Raw genomic sequence first — 19716 nt, 5'->3', positions numbered from 1 at the left:
AAAGGTTACAAACTGACATCGATCAGAGACCAAAGCCTGATGTTGCCCAGGGCTTCGTTTTATTGCTATTTGCTTTCGCGCTGTTTTCGGCAGGGCAGTGAGGATGAAGAGCCATCGAGCACGTCTTGTCAGAAGTTGTCTGGGCAGAGCAACGTCTCTCCAAATCCACCAGCAAATCATCTTTCCTATTTCCATGCTTTGAGGGCTGGGGATGGTTGCATCATCACTGAGCTTGTTTTTAACAGCTGGGCCGATTTATCAGCTGAATTTCATCTTCCCAGCAAGAGGGCAGAAATAGGGACAGAAAACCAGGCTTTGGACAGAAATCCAGCTACAGCCTTCGTTACAGTCTCCAGAATATCTCAACCACTAGATTTCATGCATGTTGTGGTTTCACGCATGTCGTTGCAAGGTCTCTGTTTGCTCCAAGAAACTGCCTGTTTCCTATGAAACAGTACAAGTTTCCACAGGGAATTTCAACAAAGAACAAGAAGTGTGCATTGAATTGCAATTTTTGGAACCGTTATTAGAAAAATAAAAAGATGAAGCCTGTTTTCATCTTCTCTCATCCCTATCCCCTCTTTTTTCAAAGCTTCAAAGGTCTGATGACATTGAAAATACAAATTATCTAGAAAAAATTCCGACATTAGAAGCCAGCTTGTTTTGCTGCACTGGGGAAAAAAGTGTATAGGGGAAAAAAAAAAAAAATAAAATATCACTCAGCAGTTCACTCTCCCCAGAAGAGACCCAGCCCAGGCATTGGGCAGCCACAAATCCTAATGCTTCAACATCCAAACTCGGCTTAAGGAAAGGATAAATCCACTTCTTTCTCACCGCAAATGTCCAGTCACCTTTTTTTACCCTGAAAACTTCTCTTGGCAAGATGCTGAGCCAGGAGGAACTTTTTATGGCTGAAAATGTTACTCAGAGCTCAGGTACCACCTTTTCTTTCTCTCTGGCTGCACTTTGAGACAATAACAGGGAGAGAGAGTGTACGTGGGGGAAGAAACGGGGCAGTTTTAGCCATCAGTGTCTTTGGAGCCTAACTCCTGCAGGTTAAGTGCAATCACGTATGATATCTGGGACAACTGCTTGAACCCAAATCCATTAGCAGCCCCCCTGCTGAATCCCCAAAGCCCAGCTGTCTCCTTGCATTAGAGACAACATAACTGAAACCTGCTCCTTGGAGCTGGGAACTTGGCGTGGTGCCTGGATTGGGGAAGTCGCTTCCCGGAGCATCCCCATGCCCAAAGGAAAGGCTTCCATGCAGCCAGCCCTGCCACCAGCTCCACCACTACAAAGTACCTGCCCTGGGTGCTATTGGCACAAATATTGTCAAGTCGATGGGAAACAGTCAAGTGGTGTGAGGGGAGAAAGAATGCCCAGCACGCCCACTGCAGACAGCCCAGACCCCATGCAGGAGTTGAGGTTGCTGGTGAAAAGCAAGCCAAACTGCCAAGTCACCCTCATACTCTCTCAGAGCTCTTCAGGGTTCCCCCCCCCCATCCTCTCCCAGCTTCAGTGGCAGGCACTAGGAAGAGCTTCGGACGGACCATGGAGACTGGGCAGCGGAATCTGGGGCACAGAAGGCTCAGAGGCCATCTCCTGACTGGTTCCTCAGCAGGAGCCATGAGACTCTCCCTACCTCCAGGGCCCACTAAAAATGCAGTCTTGTTAATAAAAGGCAGAATTTCCACCTAGATCTGCACTCCCAGAGCATTTCAGCACGCAGCCACCTCGGTCCCATCCATGCCAGAGGTGGTGGCAGGCTCCTGGGGCGGCTTGTCCCTGTCCCTGCCCCACAGAGCCACCCCGGGAGGCTCCCAGCCCATCCATGGCTGTGGGAGACACCAAAGCCTGGGTATGCTCCCTGCCTGGAGCAGAAACCTCAGCATCTGAGTGAGCTCAGGAAGTCAGCAGAGGAGCGCTTCATTTTTCTTCTGGCAAAGTCTATATCCAACAGAGTATGCGGCTGGCATTTAGTATTAACATTTGTGTCTCTGTAGAAAGTCTGTCTCCTTTCCAAATCATGAAACAAAGCAGATCTCCTTTTGCAGGAGGGACTTGCTTCACATGCTGCAGCCCGTGGCTGCCCTGACTATTTCCACATACAGTAATTACACACCCTGCAATAGATGCAGTGGAGGGGAACTGGATTGCACCCATGGTGAGAATAGCCCTGGGAATTAGCTCTCTCTCCTCACCGTGCAGGGTATTTTGAAATGTATACAGGTGTCTTCTCTGTGTCTGTGCCATGGGGATTTATGCCGAAAGATTCCCATGCTGGAAATTGTTCTTTACAGCCAATCTCCCTAAGCGGCCAAAACACACCAGATTCTACCACCCAGCCCACTCCCTCAAGTTTTTGGAATGTATCCCAGTCTCCAAGCACCAGGAATCACAGCGAAGCAAGCATGTACACTAACCTACCTGTGGACTGGCGTGTGTCACAAAATTCATGCCCGGGGCCGAGGACAGAGCGACGGGGTGCGAGCCGATAGAGGACGCGATGACTCTGTACGGTGAGCCCAGCGCGTTCACTGGGGACCCGATGGCGTTCATGGGGGACGGCAGCGCCCGGCAGGCGTTTGCAGGGGCCTCGAGGTAGTTGTGGTGCCCGTCCACTGAATTTCCTGTGGAAAGGCTTGACGATGGGCTCACAGATGTGGAGCTGGCATGAACAGGGGAATCTACAGGGAGAAGCAGAAAGATTAAGCGTACTCGCTATGAGTGATGCTGGCTGTACAGCAATCAGCTGCCCAGAGTTGGTCGTGTCAGCTTAGATACCGGCCAAGGCTCAAAGCCAACCAGCAAGCATGCCTTATACTATAAAAGGAAAGAGCAAAACATTGATTATGGTACAGGAAATAGAGTTACCACACCAACAAAATATATTATGAAGATAATACTTAATAATCAAATCTTCCTTCACTGCTTCAGTGCCTCAGCTGACTTGGAAGAAGGCACCGCAGCCTGCATGCCTCAGGCTAGTTTTCTCTGAACTATTCCCTGAAGTCCCATTTCTTTTGTCCATGTGAGCCCTAAAGACAGTGCACATCCAAAACCAAGAAATCCCCACCTGCCAGTCCGGGACCCCCAAACACACCCCATGCCTTATGAAGCACCCTCGCTCCTTGCAATGGCCCGTGCATCATGCTCAGCAGGCTCCTCTTCCTCTCCCCCTCTTCCTATGGCTCAGCTCTTCCACTTCCCACCCACTTACCTGTCTACCGTGCCACTTCACACATTCCTCCAGCTCTCAGAACTTGACACCAGCATCTTTGGGAGGAGCTGGAGGAATGCAGGACAGAGACTGCCCATGATATGCCAGCAACACAGATGACAGGATAAGGCATCCACAAAAATATTTTGTCTATTACTTTTCTTCACTTAGTACAAGACAGAGCAGACTGTGGCCACATAGACATGCCTGGGCAGACAGCCACAAGGAAAGAGGGTTTCCTCCTGCTGCAGTAAAGAGCTCTGGTGCACATTGCCACACCGAGCCACACAGTAGCCCTATGAGATCAATCTGCCCCAAGCTGCAGTGTGGAAGAGGTGGCGTAGAAAAGCAATATAACCTTGAGCATCGCCACTTCGGGGCAGTCTCCAACGCTGAACACTTCACGCAAGGCCTAAACGCCGTCTTCCGCAAGGCCAACTTCAAATATTCAGAGAGTATCTGAGTATTAAATGCCCACTAGTCCCAACGGGTTATGTATATAGCTATGTTTTATGGATTTATATGACTTTTTCTCCCTCCCCTAGAATTTACCGACCCCAGTTAGCATTAGCTGTCAGTAACATTTCAACAAACCATTGTTTTTCTGTTGATTTTTTCAACACAGAAGACCATTCCCTGGAGTAGCAAGGCAAAGATGTTGTCTGGGAAGGTCACACAGTTGGTTTTCCACAGCTGGCACAGAGGATGCTTGTTCCCATTGCATTTGCAAGTAAGGCAGCGCTTTGGTGTTTTGTTTGTTTGGGTTTTTTCCTCCTTTTAACATTATTGCAAAGTTATTTACATGACAGTGTTTGTTATTTTACCTGAAGTAACAATCAAATCTGATTCAAAGGGAAGATGCACAATAAAGACCGGAAAAGGTCAGCATGCTGAATAACATTAAAGACATTTGTCAGAGTCAAGGAGGACTCGATCCGCTGTTATCAACCCACTTCAGACTTAATTCTGCAGAGGGAGGGGGAGAAAAGGTCTTTGTCAATTCTTGCTTTGGCTTTTTGGATCAATTCTCCCAGTGGGAAAGCAACGTGCAGCAAGAGGAAGCCGGCTCAATGACAACAGCAGAAGCCTTGGAGGCAGCAATGTGGTCTGGTGGCAGAGCCAGGGCTTCTGCCTGCTGCCAGAGAGACTCACCCCACATCCCCCTGCCACCAGCATGGAGACACACAGCCTGCTTTCTGTTAGTAGACAGCAACATCCCTAGCTTGTAATGGCTTCCAAGCGCAAAAGCCTTTCACCCCAGAGACAGCTGCCAGGAGAGCCCTTCACAGTGGGCAGAAGATGTGCTGTTTGCCTGGTCCCCGCCTTACCTAAACACTCAGCTCACAGAGGCTCCTCGGTTGTTTTCTGGGATTTAAAAGGAGCATCCTGACTTGTGCCATTTTCAGCTTCAGAGAAAAGCAAATGCATTTTTCATCACCTACGAGTAGTCTGGTACCGTAGCACACAGTCCTCCCCAGCATCTGCAGCACAGACTTATAAAGACATTGTTTTTATGCCTCTTTAAACAACTAGATAAACAGCATTGCCTTTGAGGATTCTTCAGCTTGGAAAATAAGCCACTGAAGGGGAGATTGGGCAGAAATCTATCACATTAGGACAGCTAAGGAGAAGAATGATTCTTCATCCTTTTCCATTAACACAGAAAAGGGCATATTTTGAAAGTACCATAAAGAAGATTTAAACCAATAAGAGAAGGCTCCCAGGAGAGTTATTTAACTGTTTGCGTTTACGCCATACCTTACAGAAACACTGCCACCACTAAGTTTCTCTATTAGAAAGGCTCCAGAAAGACCCAAAGCAAGGCTTGCACCTAAGGAGACTGCTTGTCTGGGCAAACCCCACGGTGTGCTTGTGTCCATGCCAAGAGGTGACTGTTCAAGGGCTATGGCCAGGGGAATCCCCTGGCCCCCAGGATGGGATCAAGGGTTGAAGCCAGGAAGCCCAGAGAGCTTGTGCCTACCTCTGTTACCCCAGCAATGAGACACCAAAGAGGAAGCATGCATGCATGAAAGAGGGTTTGCCAGCAGAGATGGACAGATAAATGAGAAAATCTACAGGAGAGCACATGGATGTAAAGCCAGGCTGTAGCCAGGGCCTGAAGACACAAACCAGAGTTAACAAGCTTGTTCCAAAGGTGCCTGGAGATGGTGTCCTGCCAGGGCTGGGACAAACCCCTTGGTCAAAAAAAAAAAAAAAAAGTTTAAAAACATTTACCTTTCCTTTTACAATTTTATCTATCTGCTATAAACTGCAATGCAAACTCCATTTATAAAAGCAGAAAAAAAACCAAACAAACAAATTACAGCAAACCACTCTACAAGGTGGTTCAAACTTTGACTTCCAGTCTCTCCCTGGGATAAGTTTACCGAGTCAGTCCCCCAGGGAGCAGAAATGCAGCCTCCTGCACCTGGGGAATTACTCCCCTCAGCTTCTCATTTTCAGGCTGCAGTGCTCCGAGAGGGATGCAAGAAGTGACTGCTACCAGGTTATCAGCTTGTGCGAGGAACAATTTGCATGGCTGGCAGAAGGTGTGCTGAAAGGACCATGCCAAAGCATCCTTGGCACTGGGGTTGCTTCTTCCCTGAGCTGAGTACCCTCAAAGATGTTTCAGACCAAAGGAGCCAGGGTGGCTCGGACAACGCAAACAGCAGAGATTGCAAACATCAGCCTGGCAGCGGAGCGGGACCAGGAAGGAGCTGCTCTGCGGTGGGGAAGCAGCTCTGGGACAGAACGGGGGGGAATGGGGAGACAGGACTCAGTCCTGCGTGCCAGCCACAGCCAGCCGCCTCCGCCTCTCCGGCGGCATTCGGCACAGGTGACATTTACACAGGCCAAAGCGGTCCCAGAGTCTGTCCGTCAGGTAATGCGAGGTGACAAGCGATGCCGGGGATTCAGCCAGCTGCGGCGCAGCCCCACGGAGTGGAGGGCAGCCCTGAGACGGGAGGCCAGGGCTCTGCGGCTGGCACAGCCCCTGCCCGCCAGCACCAAATGAGCTCCCAGACTGGCCAGCTCCCCCACATCTGCTGGGGAAGACCGGCTGAGACCCTGCACCAAGCATCAGGGTTCACTACTGCTTCTATCCACCTACTCCATATCCAAGACGATCTTATTTCCGATCCACAAATGGGGTTGTTTACGTCTTTCTCCTCTGTCTCCCTCCTCCACGTTAATGCTTGGACAGGTAGTTTCCTGAAGAAAGGTTCAAGGAAGCTTGATATTGTATTTATTTCTTTCCTGGAGCAACAGGGGAAGATAGGAGAGGAGGGAACTATCTTGTGCAGCTTCTCTGATGTCTCCACTGCAAACATGCAGTGTCCAGAGAACCCACTGCCTCAACCAACCCCACACAAGCTCTCTTGTACAGAAACGCACCCTGTCCAGCCTTCTCTTTACAGGAAGCAAAGTTTAGAAAGAAGAAACTTGCTTCTGGGTGCTTCGCTGTTTCAAATCGCCTCTGCAAATGGATCCCATCACTCGCTGCAGAGAGCAGCCATGGATTGGAAGCGTGCACCCAGATACAACATCCAACCTGCTGCTTTAGCATTCTGAATAAGCATCATACCTAATGTCAGCATAGACAACTCTGCTGGTATTAGAAAAAATGAGGGAAGACCCTAGGAACTACTCAGTTCTCTGCGTCTTGAAAATGGTGCCCTTGAGGACACAAGCAACAGCGGTACACTTGCCCACCAGCCACTGAAGCAGAGCAAGGACACAAAGCTCTGGTAGTCCACTTTCACCTGTGTTTCACTTCCACCTCAGCAAAGTTCTAGTCCAAGGATGGGAAACCTGCACAAACAGTCTCACAAAATCAGCAATAGATGAACCCTGTCAACCTCACAGCTGACGCGTAGGTGTCCAACAGATGCACCTGCAGAGCACAAAGCTCCAGGTCCATCACACCAGTGCTAAACAGTCAGGTCTGGATTAACACAGCTAAACTGGCTGAGGACCAACACTAACTTGATAAAGCCAACTTGGATACCTCTGTGCTGTGAGCACTTCACAGGTAAAGCCGGTGCAGGCATAGAAGCCAAGACTACCTGTGAGATTGTGCAAATGACCCTGAATACCTCAGTAAAGGCAGAAGGAAGAGAAGCATCCAGGCTGCAACCAGTAAAGCTGCCTTGATTTTCACCCAAATCATGACAAGAAACAACAGTCTCCGCAATTACAGTTGAGCAGAAAGAGGAATGAGAATGCACAGAGACCAGAACCACCCAAGCCCTACGTACACTGTCTATTTAACCAACACAGGTTGCAAGTTTCTTTTGGTTAATGCCCCTTCAGCAGTGACACCCAGCAAAGCCTTGAGAGGAAAGGTATCAGTGTTCAACACTGGGTTGCCCAGGGAGGTTGTGGAGTCTCCTTCTTTGGAGATCTTCAAGCCCCGCCTGGACGCGGTCCTGTGCAGCCTGCTCTGGGTGACCCTGCTTCGGTACGGTGTTGAACTGGGTGACCCACAGAGGTCCCTTCCAATCCCAAACATTCTGTGATTCTGTAAAGCAATCTTGCCTCCCAAGACGTGCAGATCCCTGGCAAGCCTAGAGATGATACTTTCAGCCTTCACAGTTTTTAATGTCAGAGAGAATCAAAACGTGGAACAAACTCCTCAAATAACGAAAAATGCTTGCGCTTCTGAGCCCTCAGATATACACAGAAAGAGTTCATTTCATTGGCATTGACCAATTAGAAGTGCAAGTTGCCCTGCCTGACACAAAACTTTGGAGATATTTCATCCTCTGCAGATCAGAGCGCCAAGAAGTAGGAAAAGACATGCAAAGCAGGGCTGCTTTCAGCAGAGGAGGCACAGGCGTGCGTAGGATGCACAGCTTGGCAGGCAGCTCGTCCTTGGGGACGACCTTCAAGGGGAAATACCTGAGAGAGACATTCCTGAAATTGGATGCAGTTATGGAGCAGGCAACCCCTGTTAACTGGAATCAAACAAAATTTTGCTGCTATGACTGCAGAAGTAGTATTTATTTAGTACATGGAAGCTAAACTGAAGAACTGTTCCCTTTCTGGTGATATTTTTAACTCTCCAAGCAGATTTCCACAGGCAGTATAGATCGCCATGCTAATATCCTACAGAAAGGTTATTGTTTTTGCCTTGCTTTTAAGGTCCAGTAACCTTTGTGCTTCCATCTTTCCACTCAACTATGAATCAATAAATAATGCAGCCTTCCCCTGACAGCAAATATCACGGAGGAGCAAAAGTTTTTGGAGGTGTGCTGGCCCATACGTGAGCAGGGGCTTTTGCAGTGGGGATCTGCACTGGGCAGGGGATGGTTTCCCTCAGCTCTCCAGGTGGTGGGCAGAGCTGATCCCTCTCCTCCTGGGTTGCCCTTGCAAACAGGGGCCACCCCAAACCCAGTCCACAAGAAGCAGTGGGCTGGAAGCGCACAAGACTTTCACCTGCCCTGTTGCAGGCTCAGCATCAAATGCTATTTTGAGGTCTTTGTCTGATTTGACTGAAATTGGACACTGGGTCAATAGCTTAATATGTCCAAGGACACTGGGACAAGACACACCTGCAGCCGACTACATCCTCTCCTCTCCAGGAAGCCAAGCGAAGGAGGAGGGAAGGAAGGAGCAAAATGCACAGAAGCTACAGAGACTTTGCCATGAACCGTGCATTACAGGGTAACTCCATGGCTATGGTGATCTTGCCAACCAAAGAATCCTTCAGCAACTGCTTGTCAGGTAATTAAAATAATGACTGCAAGCCAAATTTATTCACTCTAACAAGGTACCACGTGCCCCCAGTGACCACAGTAACACACAAGAGTTGGATAAAGTTTCTCATCCCCCAGGAAACAGAAGTTGTTCTATTTGAGGCCTGCTGGGTTTTTCATTATTGTCTGATCATCTTTCCCACTTGGCCAGTGGGATCTCCAGCACAGCATCCACCAGGAAAAAACATCCACACATTCCTACAGTGGTCTTTAAACTCCTGAAGAGGCTACAGGTTCCCATCAGAAGGGGTCTCACCAGCTGCAGGGTCTGTGGCTGCCCCAGGCAGTTGAAGGCAAGTGTCTCCTGCTTTAAAAAATATATATATTATGAAAATTAAAAAAAAAAAAATCCTGCATTTCTCCAGCTGCAGGAGTTGCCCAGTCACTGGATTTTCTCCCACCTTTTCTGGGTCAAAGGGCCCTCTTCCATCTTCACATATGCAGTTACAGATATGGCAAGCTGCGACACCCAGGGAAAAAGCATCCGACAGGTCCCAAAACCTGAGACCATCACAGGCGAAAAGGTGTCAAACACCTGGGCAGAAACCCCAGTCCAGGTACAGCCTGGCTTTTCCTCTGCAACTCTCCCTATCCCCGAAACGACCCGGCCTAACCCCACTTTGCCTGGGAGAGCTGACAAGCTTGCAGCCGGAGGTGGCGTGGCCACAGGCCAAGTTACACGAGTACTAATAAAAGAGACTTTGTGGAGGAGCCAAGTTAGTTCTTGTCCCCAACCAACTGGGCCAGAGAGTGCTCAAAGAGAGAGGACAGCCAGCACAGCATCTTTCCTTGCCCTGGGAGCTGGGCTCCAGATGAAATGCATCCTTCTGGAGAATAAAAAACACATTTGGAAGCCCTCTCCTTGCTCCTATAGCCCAGGCTGAGGAGGCCAATCCGTCTGCCTTCGTGCACTTCTCCCTCTTCAGATGTGTCAGGGTGACTTGTCTCAGCCCTTTCCCAGCTACTCTACAAACTCAGGTGTACATTCTGTGATACTGGAACACTTCAGCCCGACCTTTGCTCATCGCAGATGATGTGCTTATTACCAATTTGTCCATGTGCTATGACAAATCGATGGTTCAGACATTTAAGATCAAAGCGACAGCTGCACACGCCATCAAAAGCGTGTGCTTATTTCTAACCTGAACTGAGATAAAATTAAGTTCAAGCATACATTACAGTTACTTGAATGCAAAAAAATAAAGCAAGCAACTACATGCTTCTTTTTGCTGCTGTGCTCAAAGCAAAGCCCAGCTAAAAGGAAACCTGAATACAATAAGAGCTAGACACGCCAAACAGGAGCAGCCGCATCACCTTAACCCTGCCCTCCAGCAACACAGCGCGGGAACAATCCGCGCAACAAGCGGACGGTCTAGTGTGGACGCTGCTCTTTTCCACCATCCTGATGTCCCCCATCAACGTGACGGTGCAGGAAGGACAAGGAACAGTTTCACAGCTAGTTTTTAAGGGAGGAGGGGGCGGGCAGGCAGCATAGGCAATGAACATCTTGAGGCCCTGCCAGAGCTGCTTGCGTGGGCTTTGCAGTGAAGATCCCAAGGCAGCGGGAAGCTGCCACACCACCCGCTCATCAACGGTCATCATGATCCGTCCCGCTTCATCCTTCTCAAAGCCCGAGTGTCCTCTCACACAGCCCAAGGGCCCTAAAGTTATCTGTCCAGAGCAGCCACTGCCTTCTCCAACAGCCAGAACTGCCTCTGCAGACCCCACAAGGCAGGGAGAAGCAGCCCCCACACCACCTGCAGAGCCCCAGACCTCTCAAAGCTGCCTTGGGAGCATGGAAGCCCTCCAGATTTGTGGGAATTGGAGACATGAGCGGTGATCTGCAGTTCTGTAGTGTCCAGGAAGCATAGGACAGGCGAGAGTGACTGTTTTAAAGCAGCAAAAACAAAACTTGGTCAATGCTTCTGCGCCTCTGTCAGAGGCTCACCTGCAGAGAACTCCTCTGATTTTCCTAAGTCAAGTTAGAAGCAGGTTAAAACACCAGTTAAATATACTTTTAAATGAAAGCTGAAGTCCCAGTGTATTGAACTGTTAGAGGGCTGGAGAACAGTGCCTTCGCCTTTTTTAGTGGAGCAGAAATACCTCTCCTAGAAATCTCCCAAAGGCTCTGCTGAGCACTGTGACCCCTGTCTCTACAGGGATCTGTGCCTGGTTCCCATGAAGATCCGTCTGAATGCCACTTTTCTTTCGCTTCCTTGTAAATTCGTAATACTCAACAAATTAAACACAAATAAAACTTCCATTGTTTCACTCTTCTTGCAGCAATAGGAGAAAGTTTGGCTTGTCTTTGCTTGTTCCTTAAAAACACCAGTGAGCAATAGATTCTTCCAACAAGCCTCCACTTTTCTGCAGAAACTGCCTAAAAAAGGTATTTTGGAAAGTCAAGCACTTGTGAAACTTGGGGATGACTTGATGCAATACCAATGAGTTTTCTGAAGCTGGAGAATTACCAGAGGTGAGCATCTGGTGCAAGAGGCAGGAAAAAAAATATCTATATACACATAGCAGGAACATTCCACGTGCAAAGCAGCGTCTGCACAAACCTCTCCTCCAGCAGAGAAACAACAGATTGATGTACACAGCCTGGGGGCCTCCAGAGCAAGTCCTGGAGGCATTTACCTGCCCTGAAGGGCCTGGAACAACTTGGGGAGTTTTCCAGAGATAAAAAGACTCTGCACCTCCACAAGCGACAACGCACTTTAACTTCCCTGGAGCAGCATCAGCATTTTGCCAGCAGCCGACGTGCGGGTGCTCCCAGCTCCTTGCAGCCAAGCACCCCAACTTGCCCACTCCCTGGCTTGGCTGGGGAGCATCCTACAGCTCCTCAGCCCATTCCCCTTGCACATCCCCCGCCTCAGGGCAAGAGGAATCACTTCAGATAAAAATAACAAGCGAGCCCCAGAAGCTGCAAAGCCCCGTTTCCTGAGAAGAAGTTCTGGTTTCTGGATGCGGGGCTCGCTCACGGCTGGTGTGCGGGGTGGGGGGGTATGGCAGTGTAACGCAGACGCAGCCCTTGGCAGAGTGCTGCCTCGCCGTGTGGCCTCCTTTGGCTCATCTGACACAGCTTCACACGATTACAGTGGCATCTGTGTCACAGGGGCAGGAGACAGCCACCGGGCAAGGAAAGAGCCCTCTTTAGGTTTTGTTGGGGGCTGTTCTATGTTTTGGAAGTCATTTTTCCCTCCAGCAACTTAATAAAAATGCAATTGGAAGGATACTTACTCGGTTTGATGCTATTCTTTTGATGAACAGATTCAGCCCATCACTTGCAAACGCGTACCTGCGTCTCTCAAACGCCGCGTACTAAACTTCAGAGCCAAGAGCCACGGTTTGACTCGAGCCTGCACAGCTCCAGGCAGCTCGGCTCGGCTGCGCTGAAGCTCACAGCACGCTTAATCTCAGGGCGGCTTCAACCAGAGGCACACAGTAGGTTACAGCCGCATACGAGCTAGGTTAAATGCGTTTTTAAATTCCCTTTCCCCTCCCCCATCCTCCTACTGTGGGATCGGTTCCTCCACTGAACCCAGAAGGCACAGATTGCAAACACAAGTCAAATACTCACTGCCAAAGCCCGCGGGAAACTTAATGAAGTGAGGATAATTCCCATACATGTTTAATCTTCAGTTCATCTCTTGCCTTTCTAAACACAACTGCCGCCTCTAACTTCAAAGGTGCCCGGAGCGCGGCGCAGCCCGCCGGGGTCGGGACATGGCTCTGCGGGAGCGGGGGCTCTCGGAGGGTGCCGGGGCAGCTGTCCTCTCCCGCGGCCTCATCGTCCCTTCACGCCGCCAGCAGCTGCTCGCCGGGATGAGGCATGGTCTTGTTCCCTGCCGCTCAGCGCTGGCTCTTGGGCTCAGCTGTCTCGGCTCCCGGCGAACTCACGGCGGAGCGTCCCAGCAGCATAATCGCCCGGATAAGACGCCGATCAATGCACGACGGCTCCGGTATAGATCAGAAATTGGGAGGAGGTGGGGAGGTGAAGTTGTTTAGGGGAGGAGCATCATGAGGAAGGAGGGGGATGCTTTGCTTTTCCACCAGTGAAAGACTCGATGCAGTTTATTAGATCTACTAGCCCCAGCCGTGCGGAGGTGTTTTTCCGGACAGGCGAAGGGTCAACCCTTGCCTGCAGGGGCTGGTGCCCTGAGGACGGGCTGGTTGACAGACAGGGCAGGAGCACACGTGCAACCATCCCAGCACTTTGATGCTGGGCAGGGAGCTCCATGCTCCCATCCCAAGTCTTGCCTGGGCTGTGCTCCTGCCATCAAGTCACAGCCCCTGTGGTGCTTCACTGCGGTCACCTCTAGGGAACACAGCCAGGGCTGAGGACCATCAGGACCTTCCTGGGGCTGGTGGAGCTGGAAGCTCCACTCCCCTCCACAACCCCATGCAAAGGGGTCTGAAAAACAGCCACCCCACCCCCCCAAAAAAAGCATTAGATAGTTGCTAAAGCTGTACAGGATGAGAAGAGGTGGGGACATGGGACAGAGCCCAGAGGGCTCAATCCGTGCCACATACAGTCAGCAAAGTGCTCACAGCCGCGGCAGCAGAATGCCACAGGCTTCAGACAGTCCCGTGCGTACATCCGCAATTTCAGTTTAATGCTCACTCACCCCGACAATGCAGCACTGCAGGAAACAGGCAGAAATAATCAGAAACAAGCAGCCAGCTTCCAGATCGGGGCAAAGCCACACGCAGCCTCCAGCACCGCCTGCTCTGGTTAACTGGTACTCTGTACTGGGGGAGCAGTGCTGGTTCCCTGCCCAGCAAGCCCCCTACCCACCCGCTGCCATCTGGGGAGAGGCAGGGATGCAGGCAATAGCGCAGCCCACTGTTTCTGGTTTCTGATCTGGGTGACCTCGGATGAAATCACCTCGAAGGAATTGGAGGAGGGAGGAATTTTGCCCAAAGTTGTAAAGTGAGCAGAGACCAAGGTCTGCACTGACTTGCATGTGTGTTGGAGGAGGAGGTGGGTTTCAACTTTGCCGTTGGCACTGGTCGCGTGGCAGAGGAACCGGGCACAGGGCTAGCAAGGGGCTCTGCCTGCCCAGGGAGACCACGAACCATCCCCACATACAGGATGGGGAGCATGCCACGCAAGCAGTGAGGCATAAAGAGGGAAGAACAGCAGATTAGGACGTTTGGCATCATTCTAGGGCCTGCTGACTCTTGGCCCCTCCAGGTCACCCGAGGGTCCACGCTGCCCTGTGGCACTAAGCACGCTACATGCGGAAGGCATGCAACGGGCCAGCACAGAGCTGGTCACAGAACCCAGCCGCAGCTCAGGCGGAGGCCGACTGAGGTGCTGCCAGCCCCGAGGCACTGCGTGTGCAGCAGAAGGAAAGGTTACCCTTCTTAGCTCCGTTTCTTCATTCACTCTCAGATGTTGCCATACCTGTTTCCCTCTAGCCAGAGAGTTTAAGCAAAGGAAGGGTTTTTTCCCCCCTCCTGCATACTAATAACATTTAAAGTATTTTTAAAAGGTGATTTGGCTTTGTCCCATTTCTGCTCTGCATCTGTGTGTGAGGACCTGGTAATGTGCAGTGTCAGGAGGACACCATGACATGGATGCACAGGTTTTTATGGATAGCAGGTACATCAGATCAACTCCAGGACTTGGAGTTTACCTGGGAACGGGAACCTAACATTTGGGAGTACATCTCCACGTAGCAGAACAAACGGATAACCAGACTGCTGTCGGGATCAAGGAGGCTTGCAGGCAATAGTATCAGCATTCTGCTTAGCCCATTAGCTGTAGGCCAGATATATGTGCACTGTTTTTTCTCACAGTTAAAAAACAAACAGACCAAAAAAAAAAAAAAAAAAAAATCAGTATTCAGAGTAGGTTCTACTGAGGCAAAAAAACCCAAGTAACTGCAGCCCTGTGAGAGGAATACAAACAGCAGAAATCACTCTTGTATTTTCTATCTGGCTGCCTTTCACATCTCATTTCTTTTCTTGCACAAACATAAATGGCACTGCAGAACTGTTTCAGAGAAGGAGAGGCAGCCGAGCCGCACGCTCACACACCCCACTCGCAGGGCACAAGTTTTGAGCTCTGGGACAGGGAGACCAGAGGGTTTGACAACCAGCACAAGAGCATAACACAGCAGCATCCGACTGCGGTGCCACGTCCTGCCCCTCTCCCTGTTCAGCTGAGCTTGCGTCCTCACCTGCCACCACCCTGACACACAACGGGGACATCCCCAGCAAGGGCCAGTCCATCTCCAAGCGTTCACATCTACATCCAGGGGCAGGAGCCGCAGGCACAGCTCCTGTTTCAGTGGGTGCTGCCCCGCACTCACCCGGCCACGCTCTCTCACACCCATGGGTCCCTCCAAAACTGTGTCTGCCCTGCACTAATCCAGGTCGCTGGCAACCAGAGGGATTTCCAACCCGTAGGTAAAGCTTGCTATTTGAGGATAACGCTGGCTTTGCCTCCGGTGCTGTCCTTTACCTGTGACACTGGGGATCCTTGTCAGGGGCAGGAGGCAAGAGCCAGGCACGGGGCAGGGATGCCCCAAGGTCCCCCAGGCAGAGACCCAGAGCGCCGCAGAGGAGCCGGCTGCAAGGTGGCTTGTTTCAATCTTTGGACAGAAAATTGGATTTCTCAGCAGGGCAAGTTTTTTTCCTCTGTGACAAGACTGAAAGAAACATTTTTCAATTAAAAACCCCAACAAACAACCCGCTTCCAAAAGAAGTGAGTGTCACACGCGCACCCTCAATAAGATCCAAGACTTCCACAGAGGAGAGGGACTTTGTGCAGCCCCACAGGCAGCCTGCCTGAGGGATGTTTCTCTGACCTGGTGTCAGGAGAAAGCTCTGGCACGACAGGAAGCCTGCCTGTCCAGCACCCACCCAGAGACCTTTCCCATCATCTGTCCATCACCCCAAAGATGCGTGGGGGTCTAACCCCCAGCCCCAAGCATCCAGAGCCACTGTTTTGAGACAAATCCACTCTTGCACTTCAGATTTGTTTCCACCTGCTTGGGTTGCACCTCACTGCCATCCCAGCCTGGCTTGTCCCTCTTCCTCAGGCTGGAAGAGAGGGCTGTGCCCTCACCAAGCAGCCATGAGGCAAAGCAGGAGCAGAGAGGGCTGCATGGCCCGTTCAACCCCAGCAGCACTGGGACAGGGATGTGTGAGCAACGAAGCAGCTTTGCGTTTTAAGCACCAGCCGTGCTGAGATTTAGTAGCACCATTAATTCTTACCAACCACAGGGGATCTCAGCAGCTTTAATTCCATGCTAATGAAGTTTTAGTGGGGAATTATTTTTATTGATCTGCCCAGAGCAAAGAGCCTGATTTTAGTCAGCTAGCTCTGCTAGCACTCCCTTCCCTATCCCTCTTTTCCTTCTTCCAGCTTAGAAGAAAGGGGAGAGAAAGAAGACAAAACAGCCCTGAGCTCCTTAAAAAGGTTGGCAGTCCCAAGCACTAAGTGGATTACTTTATTGATTTTTAGCCGATCTGGGTTAGTGAGTGCTTAGCGCTGCAGAACACATGCACGCACCGAGCAACTCCAAGGAAACCCCTCCAGGCCCCTCCTTCAGGCAAAGCAAGTGTGAGGCAATAAATTCTGGGGACCACCATGGGTTTTGGGGTACAGAGAAGCTCCAACTCCTGTACCCAGGTCAGTCTGTGACAGACTCCAGGAACCAGCCCAGTTTCTCAAGAAGTACTGCAGGGCCATACAGAGACAGCCCCTGAATTTCTACTAGAAATAGCACAAGTCACTGCTTCAAATTATTGAATGCTTTTTATTCTGCCCCCCTCACGTAAAAGGAAAAGATATTATGACTGCCACTGTTATTTTAGGAAGGAAAACCATTGCCATGCCGCACCCAGATGGGAGTTGGTGCTGCCGACAGCCATCCAGCAGCCACACCGTGGGGGGGGGGGGGGTGGGGGGGTGAGGAGGGATGGGGAACTGGTCACATCAGGGGTCCTGACAAAGCCGTGCTGATTCAAGCTAACCGAGGTGCTAATCTTGTGTTGGGGTCCCCAACTCCCAGCTGACTTTCCAAGGTCATTGTACTGCAGCCAGCATCTCAGCAGCGTGTTGGAACAGCATCTCGAAGACCTCCCAGTACTACTCTGCCAAGCCTTTTGAGATGCTGGTCTCTGGAACCAGACCCTAAACATGTGCAGGCTTAAACTGGAACAATCTTATCCCACTCTGTCCCAGAACCAGGAAAGCCAGAGATTAAATACAGTCCCTTTTCCTTGCACGTTGGATTGAACCAGAAAAACCCCAAACATGACCAAGAACCCCATCAGTCCCCCATCCCACCTCTGTTTAAAGGCAGAGGCATTCTATGGTTGTGCATGTGGCAACAGCACGTGCAAATCAAGAGGCTACAGCCCTCATAACCCTACAGCTGCACATGCACCTCCCTCCCAACACTGCTTTGGAACTAGAGTCCCAGAGAAAACCCTGCTGGCATTAGAGCTGTGGCTCCCTTCACATGGTTAGTGAGGTGCAACAGGGGCTATCAGGCTAAATGTCCCACGAGCCAAAATGCCCATTCCCCTCCCCACTTGCCTCTGAGGGAGGACACACGGACACCAGGTGACATGCTCAGAGCTGAACAGGAAGCCAGTGGCAGAGGAGGGTCTTGAAACTGGGTGTCTCCAGGCTAACTGATGGGCTGACCCAGCCTCATCTACCTGCTGTACTGGTGGGCACTGGCCTGGGACAGGCAAAAGTCACCAAAAACAAGGTGCCCCCTATGACTCCCTGGAGATGGAGAGGAAGGGAGCTACCGCATCAGCCCTGCCCTTTCTCACTGCTGTCTCCTGCAAAGCAATAACCACAGACACCAAGCTAACGCAATTAGCCCCAGAGCCCCAGCGGACTAACGTGATTACCAGCGGCAGCGTATCCGAACAGCAGTGCCACAAACACACCTGCAGTAACACAGCCTGCCCTCTCCTCTTCCCCAGGCCTTCCCCATCTCTCCCCGAGCCCCACGGCTGCCACTCAACGTGGGTCCTGTCCCCAGGGTCTGGAGGGCACGGGCCACCGTCCCCAGCAGCAGGCTGCTCCAGGGAGGGCACTGCCTACCTTGCAGAAAGCACCGTCCCATGCAGCCAAGAGCAGCCTCCGAGGGCAGATAATTCCCAGCCTGTTTAAACCTTGGGAGACCTTCAATTACCAGCGCCGTAATGCGGCCCTCGACACTAATCAGCGGTGTCACCGAATCCTCTTATGCCTGCCTAAGCGCCTCCAGCAGCTTTGCTGGTCGCGGGGCCCAGCTGCCCAGTTCTCCAGCGAATTGCGTCCCCAGGCAAGCACCAGCGGTGGCACAAGCACCTTTTGGCAGATGCAAGCAAGATGCTCCCAGGCACCAGTGCCAGATGACAGGGTGATGGAGATACCTGAGCTAGGCCTCTGCCCAGTGCAGAGGGCACCTGGGTCCAAGCCTGCACTGGAGATGCACTGGAGTGGGCAAACATTGCAAAAATACTAGAGGTAATATTTTAATAGCAATGCTTCCTATCAGAGATGCAAAGGGCAGGTTTACATCTGTCCATTTCTGAATACGAAGCGTCACCTATGCCACCAAGCCAAGCTCATTCTCTGGGATCCTCCAGGAGACTTTTCAGTCCCTGCCGGCGGATGGCAGGTGACCTTGTCTCGCTCTGCTCCTCCACGCTGGCACGCATTCACAGAGCGACAGGCAGCTCCCTCCGCACATCCGTTCTGACTCACACTTTCTGCTCCAACAATGCGCTTTTTAATATCATGCAAGGGGCAAAAACAACAAGTCCACTATAACGCCGAGATATCCCGAGGCAGAAAACCCATTCGGAGCCCAGCTAGAGAGAGTCAAGTCAATTAGACACTTTCTGGGGCGTCAAGCTGCCAACAATCCCGGTCTTTGTAACAGCAAAGAATCGCTGCCTATGTGCTTCCCGGCGACTGCCCCTTGCCAGAGCAGAAAGGTCAGCAGCAGTAGCGTCATGGAAAAGCATGCAGCAAAGGATTCCTGGGAAGGTGGATCAAAAAAAAAAAAACACAAAAAAACCCACCATTTGGACCCTCTGGAAAAGATTTTTTTGTTAGAAGCCTCCACCGCTTTGGGTTGGTTTTGCAGGGGAATAAGCAAGCCCATCATAGAGAGATTTGGGCTGCACCACATAGAGGTTTGGGCATGCATTGCATGGAGAAGCAATGGTTGGGTCAGAGTGCTAGCTCGGGGTTTGGGAGCTCGTGGCTCCCTGCTTGCTTCCAGACAAGTCACTGCACCTTTGGCTTTGCTGGAATAAAGATCACAGAGACAAAAAAGTAACCGCAATGCTGCAACTGGGAGAGTCACACATCCCTCTGCACTTCAAGGTAGGAATCTGACTTCTCTTGTCAGTGGTGCAAGGCTGCAAACTGGGCAATAAATCCAGGATTCCAAACTGGACGAGGACTGAATGAAGCCAGGATTTCTATGGCCAAGTGCTAAAGTCACCCAGATCCATAGGCAGGTCTGTGATCAAAAGACCCTCCACGTCCAGAGGAGACTTTGGTGGGAAATGAACACTCAGCTCTTAAGTCCATTTCGATGTGTCATCTGGTGTTCAGCAAGTGAAGGACAGGTGAAGAGGAGGTTCACTTGATACCTCGCTGCAAGCAAACTTCCCAATCAGAGTGCCAGAGGACCTACAGGCTGTCATTTAAATGCAAGCCCCATTTTAACCCTGCTCTACGTACGATGAGAAGCTGGGATT

General features: G+C 51.0%; 1 protein-coding gene across 3 annotated transcripts in view; it reads right to left on the bottom strand.

The window, feature by feature from the left end:
• RXRG (retinoid X receptor gamma) overlaps positions 1-19716 on the bottom strand; it is a 43008-nt gene that overhangs the window by 12008 nt on the left and 11284 nt on the right. For 2 of the 3 annotated variants that reach the window (XM_075422475.1, XM_075422476.1), the window contains exon 2: positions 2431-2690. In XM_075422475.1, coding sequence (XP_075278590.1) covers positions 2431-2690 — 260 coding nt within the window. Of the gene's footprint in view, positions 1-2430; positions 2691-12562; positions 12870-19716 lie in introns of those variants that run through there. The other variant, XM_009939247.2, reaches the window with a different exon arrangement.

Source organism: Opisthocomus hoazin, chromosome 6 (assembly GCF_030867145.1).
Source record: "Opisthocomus hoazin isolate bOpiHoa1 chromosome 6, bOpiHoa1.hap1, whole genome shotgun sequence".
Lineage (NCBI taxonomy): Eukaryota > Metazoa > Chordata > Aves > Opisthocomiformes > Opisthocomidae > Opisthocomus > Opisthocomus hoazin.
Note: the sequence above shows the minus strand (reverse complement) of the source record. Positions and strands in the feature narration are given on the sequence as shown.